This window comes from Phascolarctos cinereus, unplaced genomic scaffold (assembly GCF_003287225.1).
Source record: "Phascolarctos cinereus isolate Bilbo 61053 unplaced genomic scaffold, phaCin_HiC Scaffold_5;HRSCAF=322, whole genome shotgun sequence".
In the NCBI taxonomy this organism is placed as follows: domain Eukaryota; kingdom Metazoa; phylum Chordata; class Mammalia; order Diprotodontia; family Phascolarctidae; genus Phascolarctos; species Phascolarctos cinereus.
The window spans coordinates 299,654,891-299,668,234 of NW_027555958.1; the positions used below are offsets into that span (position 1 = coordinate 299,654,891).

At 47.4% G+C, this 13,344-nt stretch overlaps 1 protein-coding gene across 1 annotated transcript in view; it reads right to left on the reverse strand.

The window, feature by feature from the left end:
• Positions 1 to 13,040, reverse strand: part of SRCIN1 (SRC kinase signaling inhibitor 1) — a 67,662-nt gene extending 54,622 nt beyond the window's left edge. The window contains 2 exon segments of the mRNA XM_078156014.1: positions 9,495 to 9,796; positions 12,964 to 13,040. Of these exon segments, the coding sequence (XP_078012140.1) occupies positions 9,495 to 9,773 (279 nt within the window). The 5' untranslated portion in view covers positions 9,774 to 9,796; positions 12,964 to 13,040.
• Between the last annotated feature and the right edge of the window lie 304 nt (positions 13,041 to 13,344).

Sequence of the window (13,344 nt, forward strand, 5' to 3'; positions counted from 1 at the left end):
CTCCCCGCCCCCGGCCGCCTCCGCAGCCGCCGCTGCCCTTTGCTGCAATGCGAGACAAGCTGCCGCCGCCGAGCCGGCCGGGGCCCTGGTCGCCCCGGTAACCACGACTCCACCTGGCTCCGTGCAGCGCGCCACCGCGCACATCTCCCCTGCCTCCGCGCCTCCTCCTCCACCCCGCCCCCAGGCGCGGCCCCGCCCGCGCGGCCCCGCAGTCGCCCCAGCCCCGGCGACCGCTGCTGTTGCTGCTGCTACGGCTGCTAAGACTGCTGCTACCACCACCGCCACAGCCACTGCCTCCAGCTTGGACACCCGATCTCGCAGCCCGCGGCCCGCGCCCCACCGGCCCGCCACCTGGGACTCGGGTTGCAGTAGGAGGGAGGGAGGTTAGAAAGCCCAAGGGCCGCGGGGGAAAGGCTCTTGGGCCACCTTCTGGCTGCGATTCCTCTGACACCCGTGCCCTCCCTTCCCCCCAACACGCGCGCGCACGCGCACACACACACACACACACACACACACACACACACACACACACAAGCTTTGGGAGAAATCGGAGAGATCCTCGTTTCTAATAAGATGCCCTTCCATTATCCAGCCAGCGGATAGGGGCTCCCCTCCACTTCCAGGTCTAGGTAGGGTCTTGCTGCTCTTTGTGCTTCCACAAACAGTTTGGAGCCCTAGGCCTGAGGAGACACCTAGGTCCCGGTTCTCATCTGCTCCTGACTTGCTGTGTGACTCTGGGTTAGTTGTTGAACCTCTCTGAGCTGTAGAATGACAGAAACCAGCAAGGGAGGGAAGGATTGGACAGGTTAAGAGAGGCCTGAATACTGAATACCAAGTATTGACAGAGGTCCTTTACTGCTAGCTCTACTAGCCATTTTTCTATAGCAAAGTAACAACCCTAGAGCAGACTTCTGCAGGCTACTCCCAGCTGCTTTCCACTCCTTGTGAGTCACTATGTGATTTAAGATTCTAAACTTCTATCCTAGAACCTCAGAACTGGGAGAGAACCTGAGGGGTCAGCTGGGCCAATCCCTTCACCTAATGCATCCACCCACTCCACAGCATTACAGAATCCTCATTTTCACTAAATCAAACTATCTTTGCATATAAATCTATGGACTAGCAATTACAAATGTTCAAGTTATATACAAAGTTTTGGTGGAGGGTAAAGATAGATTTGAAGCCTCTATCTATGCCTGGCCTCACTGATGCAGATAAAAGTAACAATACTCAATACAAATATATTTGTATTTTTGTATATATTTGTATATACAAATATAGTTGTACATTTGTACAAATACAAAAATAATAACAAAAGGAACCTAATGGATTAAAAACAAAACTACTATTTCCTGTCTCATGAAGCCCAAGCATCTTCCTACTTGGTCTTGGGGTGTGATAATGGAGGAAAATGCTTCAGAGTGGAGTCTGGGAGGACAGGATGGGAAGGAACTTCCTATGACAGATACCTGAGCTCACTGTCTCTCACACACAGTCATTCTGATTCTCACTGTCAGGGTACCCTAAGTGGTCTCTAATGTGGTTGAGGTTGTGGGGCTGAGGGATGTTGCTCTCTCTTTCTCTTTAGGGACAGAGTCTCAGAGCCAATGAGGCCAGAAGCTTGTCTCCCCAATGCCAGACTCCCTAGCCTCCTTCCCTCATCCCCATCCCCTCTACAGCCTCAGACATCTCCGCCTAAGATGAGATCCATTTTTTGAAAGGGGTGACTGAGGCCTATGACGAAGGGGGAAATGGGATTTGAATGAGTGGCAAAGTACCAAAATCTTTGTCGTAAAACTTCAAGAGATAACTCTACATTGCAACAGGAGGGATAGAAGTGAGCCATCAGACTATTCTTGATGCTATGGATACTAAGGGAGAGGACAAACATGCTCAGGATAAGGGGGGTTAACAATATGACCTTGGGAGGCAGGGTGTAGGGAAGGAAAAATATGCCAGCTGGGAGGTGTCAAAAATTGGGAAGGAAAAGTAAAAATTGGGAAGGAAAAGTAGAATATCAGATGACCATCCCCCTAAAAGCAGAAATTCCTTCTGATACCCACCAATGAAGAACTCCTACTTGGTGAGTAGCTGGGAACATTCCCTTTCCTCCCCCAACCCTCAATATTTGTGCTGGTATGTGCCCCCTCCCCTGCCCTTTCTACCCTGGCTCCCTTTCCCTGCCTGCCCAGGTCTATGAGGTTGGAATGGAGGTGAACTCACCTGGGCAGGCTGGCCAGCCACAGTGGGGGCAGAGTCGCCATGAAGGTGGGAGCAGAGGGAACTGAGGAGACACACGTGGTCCACTGTCCAGCCGCCAACCTGTGTGTGTGAAGGGGGGACACCCCGTTAGGGGGATTGGGGGGGAGGGCCTCCTGGAACGGAGGGCAAGAGAGAGAGAGAGGAAGGCCCAAGGGACTGGAGGCTGGAAATCAAGGATAAAGAAGGGGCAGCCTTGACGAGAGCCCTTGGCAGACATATCAAAAAGCTCATCTGATTAATATCCAATTCTAAAATATTCACCCTTATCTACAAGTATCTTAAGGTGGGGGCTCATTTCCTTATCGCTCATCCCCTCCAACTATTCTCTTAAAGGCAGGCCACTAATGATCTCCTTACTGCCCAAGGTCTTTCCCTAGCCCCCATCCTGCTTGACCTCTCTTCAGCATCTGACATTGTCGGCTTCCCTTCTTCCTCTTCACTCCTTCCTTTTAACTGATTCTGTTTCATCCCCTCAATTTTCATATCTATGCTGATGACTTTCAAATTATATCTCTAGTGTTGACCTCTTTCCCAGGGTCAAGTTCAATATGCCTTCAGGACATCTCTAGTTAGACATCTTGCAATCTGGCTTCTGACCCAAATGCTCTATTCTCCAAGCAACAGCTCTTTTTTCTGCAAGGTTACCAATGATCTCTTGCCTGCTAAATCTGACGGCCTTTTTGCAGTCACCCTTCTTGGCATCTCAGACACTATTAACCACCCCCTCCCCTGGATACACTCTCCTCCCTCAGCATTTGTGACATTGCTCTCCCCATTCTACTTTAACCTGTCTGGCTGTTCCTTTTCAGTTTCATTTGCTAAATTATCATCCGTCTCCTGCCCCCTAAGCATCAGTGTCCCCCCAAGGCTCTGTCCTGGATTCTCTTCTTTTCTTTCCCTACACCTTCTTTCTCACCTCTACACCTCTCTCTTGATGATCTCATCAGCAGCTCCCATGGATTGAATCATTGCTTTAAAGCAGGTGACTCCCAAATCAATATGTCCAGCCCTTATGTCTCTCATGAAACCCAGTTCTGCCTTACCTACTACCTGCTGGACAGCTCCATCTGGATGACCTGTCCTCATCTCAAACTCTATGTTCAAAAAGGAATGCATTTTTCACCCTAAGTTTACCACTCCTCCAAAGCTCCTGATTTCTGTTGAGGGCACCCTCTTTACAGTCACCCAGGTTGACAATCTCAAAGACAGCTTTGACTTTCCTCTCCCTTGCCCCCACATTCAAATGGTTGCCAATTCCTGTTGATTCTACCTCCATGACATCTCTCCTATTCATCGCTGTCTCTCTACTCCCACAGCCAACACCCTCATTCAGATCCTTACCACCTCTCCTTTGGTTAACTAAAATTGCCTTCCCACTGATTTCCCTGCTTCCATCATCTCCCATCTTTAATCCAGCCTTCATATAGCTGTCAAAATAATCTTCCTAATATTCAAGTATAGCCATGTCACTCTTGCTCAAAGGTAATCCATGGTTTTCTATTGTTTCTAGGATAAAATGCAAACTCCTTGGGCTGGTGTAAGCCTTTCTTGTCTTACATATGGCCTTTCATGGACTCTTCATTCCAGCTGAACTAGCCAACTTGTGGCTTCCTGAACCTTTATACACACTCCCACCACCCACCACACACAGACACACATCCTTAGAATGCACTCCCCCTTTGCTTTAGCCTCTTAGAATCCGTAAAATTTCCTTCAAGGCTCTTTAAGGTGCCAACTCTCATGCAATGCTTTCCCGATCTCTTCCCATTTTCTCTCTCCCTTCTCTCTCTTATGCTTAATTGTTTTACACATTGCATATCCAAGTAGAATGTACTCTTCAAGGGCAGAGACTGCCTTTTCTTATCTTTGTACCCCCAAAGCCCAGCACAGTAAGCTGCATATGAGCTGAATTAACCACCCTGCCATCCCCTCAAACTCAACATGTCCCAAGCTGAAATCATCATTATCCTCTTCCCCCTTTGGGAAATTTCCCTGTTTCCAATTATGGTGCCACCCATCACCTAGGCTCAAAATCTCGGACATCCTAAATTCTTCCTTTTCCTTCATTATCCTCAATTATATGGTGTTGAGAAGAAGCATGATATAGTGGCTAGAGTGCCAGTGACAGATTTGAGAAGACCTAGGCTCAAGTAGTACCTTGATACCTTCCCTTCATGTGACCCTGTAGATTGTACTGGAGTTGCCAATCTGCATTGATAAGCCTTTCTTTAACAAGAGTTCCAAATACCAGTGGAATTACAAGTCTTGTCCAAACTACCCCACCTCCACCCCTCACTTCTTCTGACCAGTGTGTCACTAAGTTCAACTTTTCTTTGGAATATCTCTTCCATCTTTCTCCTGTTCTCCATTCTCCTGACCACCACCTTAGTACAGGTCCTCAGCACCTCCCACTTGGATTCCTGCCTCAGTCTCCTAAAGAGGCTCCCTGCATCCAGTCTCTCCCCATCCAAAAGATGGACTCTGTTACATCATGCCCTACCCCCTGTTCAAAAGCCCATTCATTAAGCTAGCCCAGACTAATCTTTCATACACCTCCATATGGCCTTTCTACTCCAACTCATCTGGGCTTTCACATGCTGTGGTCATACTCACCTCCAAGAACACACTCAAGATGTTCCCACCAACTGACCAAATCCCATCCATCCCTTCCAAGCCTCACCCCAAGTCCCACTTTCCTTGTTTTTTAAATTTTTGGGGGGAGGGGAGGCAATCAGGGTCAAGTGACTTGTCCAGGTCACACGCTAGGAAGTATCTGAGGCCAGATTTGGATTCAGGTCCTCCTTACTCCACAGCCAGTGCTCTATCCACTGCGCCATCTATCTTCCTCCCACCTTCTTCTTTGACCAGATTCACAGATGATCAGAGCTGGAAGGAACCTTAGAGAATCTTCTAAATCAACCCTCTTACTTAGAGATGGAAACAGGGGAGAAAATTAGCATTTATATAGCACTTACTATGTGCTAGGCACAGTGCTAAGCACTTTATGAATATTATCTCATTAGATCCTCATAACTCTGCTAGGGTAGGGTAGGTGCTGTTATTATCCTCATTTTACTTCTGAGAAAACTGTGTCAAACAGAGGTGAAGTGACTTGTCCAGGTTCGCATATCCTAAAGGGTCCTCCTGACTCCAGGCCCAGGGCTCTATCTAATGCCACCTAGCTTCCTCAAATAAAGAGGAAACGGAGACCCAGAGAATGAATGCCTTACTCAAGGTCACAGAGTAAGTGAGTGACAGAAAAAGGTTAGACCCCTTGATGACCATCCTAGGGCTCTTCCCATTATACTCCATTAGCCCATTCCAGTCTCCCAAGAACATCTCTCTTCTTTGCACATTTGCAGTCAGCTCTTCCTGCCCCTCATCCTCGCATCTGATCACATACTGCCCAGTGTGGGCTCTTTCATATGGGTTAGCCTTATCTCCCCAACTAGACTTAGGTGCCACCAGAGCAGAGACCAGATTTCATTCGTTCATTCACTCATCTTTGTAATCCTCTCAGTACCTAGTACAGGACCTTGATTACCATCGGACAGGGACTTTTGACTTTCTTGGTATACGGAACTCCCAGGTGGGAAAAACTCCATCTACTGCTACAGGTCAGCACCTTCTCTAGAAATTATAGTCTTAGTGATTTGTCCAAGATCCCACCACCAATATGTGTCAGAGGTAGGCAGGGTCTGACCTCAGGTATCCCTGGTTTTGAGGAATCTCTATCCATGACATCAAATTGCCCCTCGTCATGGGCTCCTGAGATTTTTGGGTGCTCAATAAATACTTCTTGAAAGACTGAATGGACAAGCAAATAAACACATGAATAAACACTGAAATTCAACATTGCTTCTCCTTCCTGTATATTTTTTCAACACAACTTAAAGCCCCACCACCAGGTGAGCCGAGAGATTGACAAGCATGAGGGTGGCATCTGGTATGAACTTGAGATGACTGAGACACACCAGTACCTTTCATCTGCCTGTGATCCAGTCAAGGTTAGAGGTACAAACAGGGAATGGGGAATGTCCCTTCTCACAGGAGCACTGGCAGGACTGAGAGAGTACTGGATACTTAGTCAGGGTGGGGTAGGGAAAGGGTCATTAGTTGATGGACTCCTTCTCCCTTCCCAGACCATATGCCAGGACAGCAGTCTCTGAGCCAGCTCAGCAACTCTCCTGGAGTCTAACTGATGTGCTGTATTGCTCTGAATATAGACAACCACAGGATGTAGGTAGCATCCTCTAAAATGATATCTCTTGTCAAAACAAAAGGGTATCTATATATTTCTATACCCCATACTTTATAATATAGATAATGCTGTATATTAATATTAATTATATTACTAGTATATTGCTATGGCCTAATAATTTATATACTAACAAATATGTTCATATTAATAATATATTGCTATACCTCCATACTTTGTATATTAACACTATATATCAATATTAATTATATTACTAATGTATTGCTATGCCCTAATAATTGCTATATTAACAAATATATCAATAATGCATTGCTATGCTCAATAATTACTATGTTAACAATATGTTAATTAATTATATTAATAATATATTTCTATGCCCCAATAATTAGTGCTGATTATAGGCTGCTCTTAGGTTTAGAGAGACCAGATATAGGGGAACCATGTGCCCTATATTTGGTCAAAAAGGAGTCGTAGAATGTTGAAATTGGAAGAGGTACATTAGAGACCATTTAGTCCAGTGGCTTTTAACCTTGGGATCCAAGAACTAGTTTTTTAAGAAAAATATCTTGATATACTGTATTTCAATATAATTGGCTTCTTTGTTTATCCTATATATTTTGTTTTTTGTATTTAAAAATGTCTTTCTGGGACTGCCAAGAGGGTCCATGTCAAAAAATTTTTTAAAGGTTAAGAACTAGTGAGCTTATTCAGTTTCCTCATTTTACAGATGAGAAAACTGAGATTTTGAAGGCTAAAAAGTAGCAATGTTAGGTCCAGCATTCTTTCTTTCCAAAGCCACATACCTTATAGGACTGCACAGGTAGTATTTCTTCAAGACCTAAATCTATGATTTTGTGATGAAGAGCTGCATGGAATCTTAGAGACCAACTCCAACCCTGTCCCCTCATCCCACCTCACCCCCTGATTTTAAAGATGGAATTGAGGGGGGGAAATAAGATGAACCTCAGACCCAGAGAGGTTAAGAGATTTGCCCATGGTCACACAGCTTTGAGAAGTCAAAAAATCAAGATTTGAACCCAACCCTGGATTCCAAATCCATCACTCTTTCCATTATTCCATGCCTAGGAGTAAAGAAGACCTCCTGAGAGGAAAAGCAGGAGAGAGGAAGCCCAAGGGATTAGGGACTGGAAAGTTGGTACACCAGCATCAGGCTGACTTCAGTATTTTCCAAGCTATAGCCACAAGTCAGACTCATGAAAGAACTTGTCTACTGGCAAGATGGAGAGATGCTCTTTCAGGAACATATGACCTGGAGATACAGAGACAGTTTAAGGGACAACCCTTTCAATAGCAACAAGGGGACAGGCAAGATTGACCTATTCCTAGGCCCTTTCTCCCTTCTTACAAGACTATGCCAGATTAGCAAATAAAAGAAGCTTTCCCAGAGACATGGAATACTTTCTCCCCCTCTAACTCTGACCCCAGCCTCTTGAATTTTCTAAGAAATGATCCTTCACTTACCATTTGAGAGAACTGTACATGCAGATTACTTTTCCACTACATACAAGAGGATATAAGAAATGTGCAAAAAGTTTTCCCCATGGAGTCCATCTATGACCCAATCAATGGCACCAGAACCTTTAGCCACAGGCCTATTTCACTGGGAGAAGTCAGAAAGAGCCCTAGCCTTGGATGAGAGGGAAAACCAGGTGTTGAGCATTTCCCTAGTCAGAGGAAGGACGCAATGGGGATTTTCTCCAGCAGGTTAAACTGGAACCAGGTAGATAGGAGGGAGGGACCATTAAACCAGGAAAGTCTATCCCTGCCCCAGTAGCTAGACTTAGGACCTATTTGGAGAATCATGGAATGTAAGTGGACGAGTCCACTCCCCATTTTACAGGTAAGGAAACTGAGAGAGAAAGAGGGGAGATGTGTGTTCAAGGTTACATAGGTAATACATAGAACCAAAACTTAAACTCAGCTCATCCAATTAGAAGTCCACCATTTCTCACATTAGCTTGTCTCCTGCTTTATGATTTAGTAATCCTATGCTCTTTCATTGTTATTTTCCCTTTATGCCAATAAAGCCCCTTTGGAAAACCAACATCTGTTTCTCAGAAAAGACAAAGGGAAAGAAGGAGGCGTCTAAGATGGGCTAGGCAAGGATTGGTGGGCTCTATAGAATAATACAAAAGAGGTCGGATGCCAGTGAACACTGAAGAACTATAAAGCAAGTCATGATCTGCCACACCGGATGTATGCCTACTCAGTTAGGTTTACTATTGGAGAGCTCATTTCCCTTCCTGTCCAGGATTCCTCACACAACAGTCATAAAACTGAAGAACAGGGAGAGAGACAAAGACATTTGCCTGGAATCATTGGTGGGGAGATGGTGGAGAAGGGGGGCAAAGAGAAGCCTCAGGGCTTTCTAATCCTGTCCCTGACAATGGAAGCATCCGGTCTTCATGCCCACCTCCAAAAGGTCAACTCAGCCTGAAAGGCCCAATGTTAACAGGCCCAGAGTAGGCACTTGGCCAACCATAAACTCTTCCAACTCAGACACCAGGCCACCTGATAGCTGGGGCTCTTGGGCCCCAAACACCCTGTCCACCACATGGCTATACAGGGGATAGGGAGGGCTTTAACCTTAAAAAGCTTTGCTTACCCCAACCAGCCTCTAACTTATACCCCCAAATAGTCAAAATATAGGGTGGGAATTCTTTTCCAAGACAGCCAACTACCCTGATGAATGCCAGGCCTCAGAGCCAAGGCTTCTGTTTTCTTTCTCCCCCGGGAAAGACAAACAGGATTAAGTTTTCTCCCAGGCATCTAAAGGACCAGCAAAATTGAACTTTGAGAGGGTATTCCAGTGTTAACTGCCAAATTGTCTCCTGGTGTTGTTCAGTCCTCAAAGTCCAACTCTGGAAGACTCTCAGGTTTGGAGGATCAGTGGAGGAACCCTTTGGGTGTAAGGTCAGCACCCCAGGAGGTCAGAGATTAACAAGAGGATTTGTCCCCTTCTGAACATGCCATGCCTACTGTAGCCTCTCACCTGTTCCCGGAGTCGGTCCTGCTGGCCTCTGAGAGCAAGGGCATGCTGGGGGTACTTGCTCTTCAGGTGGTCCATGAAGGCATCTCGCTTGCGCTCTGCATCTGCCTTCTGCAACCCACTGAGTGCCTCCAGACTCTGGGCTGCAATCACGGTGTGCCTCCTCTCAGAAGTGTGCACGAGCCCCACATTGGAGAAACGCCGGCCCCCACTCCCCCCACTTCCCCCACCCCCAAGGGTCCGGTACTCTCTTGGATACTCCGCATCATCTGCAGACAGCATCGGGGGGCTGCTCCGCTCAGGATCTGCATGGGGTGGGGAGGAGGGAAGAAAGAGGAGGGCACAGGCAGGGTCAAAAATGGCCCACTCAACACTCCCCACTTTTACTGGCTAGGGGAAGGGGAGGAAGGAGTCTTGGTAGGAAAAAAAAGAGAGAGAGGTGATGTTGAAAGTGAGTGGAATCCTAACAACATGGCTGGATTTCTTCAGCTACTCCTCACTTCTCAAGCTGGCCTTGTCTCTTTCTTGGGATAATATGATCTCTGATTATAGAGGTGAAAGGGACCTCAAAGGTCAACTAGTCCAACACCCTTATCTCATGGATGAGGAAACTGAGGTCAAGGGGGATTAAGTGACATGCCCAAGGGCAGATGAGTATAAGCATCACAGGCAGGATTTGAACTCAGCTCTTCTGACTCCAGAAAGAGTTTTTTTCTACCATGTCATTTTCTTGGTGGGGCTGAGTGCAGAAAGGGATCTTTTTGAAAATAATTCTTCTGAAAGGTGAAAAAAGGAAACTGTCACTTCTTTCTTCAAGCATCTTCTCTCTAGGGACAGGGCTGAACCTTTTCACTGCCCTTTCTCCTTCTTAACCCACCATTTGTGGGATATATAACTGCCCTGATCATTAGGGGAGATTGGGTGAGGGCACCGTGGAAAGTTCACCATCCAGGCCCAAGGAGAGACCATGAGTCCTGAGGTTAGGAGTTCAGAATACTTGGAGTGACTCCCAGGGAAGGAACAGGGGTTGTGGAGTTCCCCTCCCCATCCTCATCCCATCCCCCTCCCAGGAGAAAGACAGACAGAATGACAAACAGGAGTGAGGCTGGTGACAAAGAGGACAGTGAGAGGAAGGAAAAAGCAGACAGAACAGTTCAAGACTCAGGGGCCCTCACTTCATTTACACCCATCTCATCCCATCCTCCAAGGTTAACCCTGCTTTTGGCAAAGGGTAGGGACTTAAAGGAAAACACACAACATGGAGAAAGCACAAGAAAAGGAAAAGAACAGGCCGAGGGTTGGGTTGGCTAACACACACACACACACACACACACACACACACACACACACACACACACCCCACTACCACCACCACCACCACCACCACCCCTCTTTATCAAACACCTACTTTGATACTAAATTCCCCCTTGCTCCACTCACTCCATTCATTCCCCTGTACCCCAGCTCCATGTTTCCAACCTCCACTGCCCAGCAGAAGCTATTGTTTCTTACCATACCATCCAGTGCTTTGGTGCCCATTGTAAGCCTCCCAGGTGCCAATTAGCACTCACCTGCCACCAAACACCCAGCCAGAGGCTGCCCTCTCCCCAACTCTGCCTTCCCTTCTCACAAGCTTCTACTTCTAGTCTTACATGAATCCCTAATCATACATAATCACACACCCATCATGGCTCAGCCCTACTCCATCTCATCCTCAAAATACAACAAAACCAGATTTGCTTGTCTCTAATCTATCCATCAACAAGCATTTGAGTACTATCTATGCATGATAGTGATATGATGGGAAGAACACTGTAGTTGGAATCAGACAACCTTGGATCAAATTCTAGCTCATCTACTTAATTTCCCCATCTGTAAAATGGTCTCTAAGGTCCCTTCTGACCTTAAATCATATGATTCTATACACTGGGCACTGTAAGGAACAAACCAGAATCACAGAACCTAGCCTCTACCATCAGAGACTTTACAACATCTTTGAGGAGGCGAGACACAAACACAGCCTCGTATTCCTTCATTTTGCTCTCTCACTCTCACATAATAAATGGGCAAGTCTACCTGGGAGACTTATTTGCTGAACCACTTCCTTGGAGTGAGAGGAGAGAGAGGGAGGAAGGGAAGAAGGGAGGGAGAGGAGGAGGGGGAGGGAAGGAGAGAGGTAAGGAGAAAGAGAGAGGGGAAGGGGAAGGGGGGAAAGGAGAGGGAGGGACAGAAGAGAGAAAGGGGAGGAGTGAAAGAGAGAGGAAGGGAGAGAGAGAAAAAGAGAGAAGAGAGAGAGACAGAGAGATCTCAATTGCTTTTAGAAGCCTTAATGACTGCTTGGTGTCAGTCAGCCCCAGCCAGATTTTCTCCATCCCTCACTTCCTCCTCCACTTAACCACCATTCATTAGCCCTGGCCCAGTCCAGGCTTCTGTCTGACCCACAAGGAATAGGAGGTTTTTAGAGAGAGAATCTAACAATGCTCAGACTAAGTCTATATTTATTGTTAGCCCTGGGTTAATCCATTTAGATCATTGCATTTATTTAGAGCTGGGATTTAGAGCTGGCCAGGTCCTTAGAGATGATCTAGGCTAATCCCCCCATGTTATGGATGAGGAGACTGAGGCCCAGAGAGGGAAAGTGAAACACACCTAAATAGCAGTCTGGAGTATTAACCCAGAGATTTTTTCCCTTCACATCCAGTAATTTTTCTACTATACTGCATAGGAAAAAGGGACGAAGAGAAGGGGAGGGGGAAGGGGAGAATTGAACGCTTATAGTAGGAAAGGAACCTTGGTCAGAATCCCTCCTCCATCCCCATTCTGTTCTGACCTCTACCCTCCATCTCTGAGGAGTGGATGGCAACAGTGTGGGTAAGGCCCTCTCCTGGCTAGGTAGAGTTCTAGGCTTCTCTGAGAGCTGAATGGCCTTAGCTGGGCACAAAAGCAGGTACTTCCCTGGCTAGCACCTGGGACTCCTCCCTGGCATCTTGGGTTCTCATCTGATCCTGATAAGAGGCTCCAATCAGTCTCTCCCCACTCCCACCCTCAATGGCTAGAGGAGTCTAGTGGAAGAGGAGTGAAACAGTCATGCTGGATCAAGGATTGGGGGAAATGACCTGAATCCTAACTAAGATGGCTAAACCTCTTCAACTACTCCCCTCCTCTCCCTTTCCCTCAAGCTGGCTTCTGCCCCCTTCCTTAGGATCATAGCTCTAAATATGGAAGAGAATAAAAAGAATTAAAAAAAAGAGAAAGAAGACACACCCCCAGTATTGGGGAGCACAGTGGAGGGGGGGGTGTCGCTCCTCCCCTAACTTTTGCCCCTGTCTTACTCTCTCTTCCCCCTCCCCACCCCCTCAGTAGCTCCTGGGCAGCTCGCTGCTCTTTTTCCCTAGGCTGCACCATTCCTTTTCCGCGGTTCCCCAGAGCCACAGGGACAAACAGATGAGGAATCTTTGAAGCAGCCGCTTACCAGGCCTGGATCGGCAGAGTAGGAGTGTGAGCAGGTGAGGGGCTGCAGAGGTTAGAGGTCCTGGGAGCCTGGCCTGTCTCCCGACCTAATACGCTAGCGCGCGGGTCTGACCTGCTTCAAGCCCCCGGGGGCGAGGCCGGGGCTGGGGAAAGGACTGGTCCTTTCCCCAGCCCATCCAGACCAAGCCTGGTCCCAGGGTCGGCTGGAGCGAACAGAGGGGGTGGGCTGGGGGCTGCTGGAGCCGCGGCTGCAAGACAATCCGACAGATCTCACAGCCCCACTTTATGACTGCAGTCCCATAAATCTCCGGCCGCAGGCTGGGGAGGGGGCGCAGGGTGGGTGGCGGCAGCTAGAGAGAGCTGGGAGGGCCTTGGCAGCGGC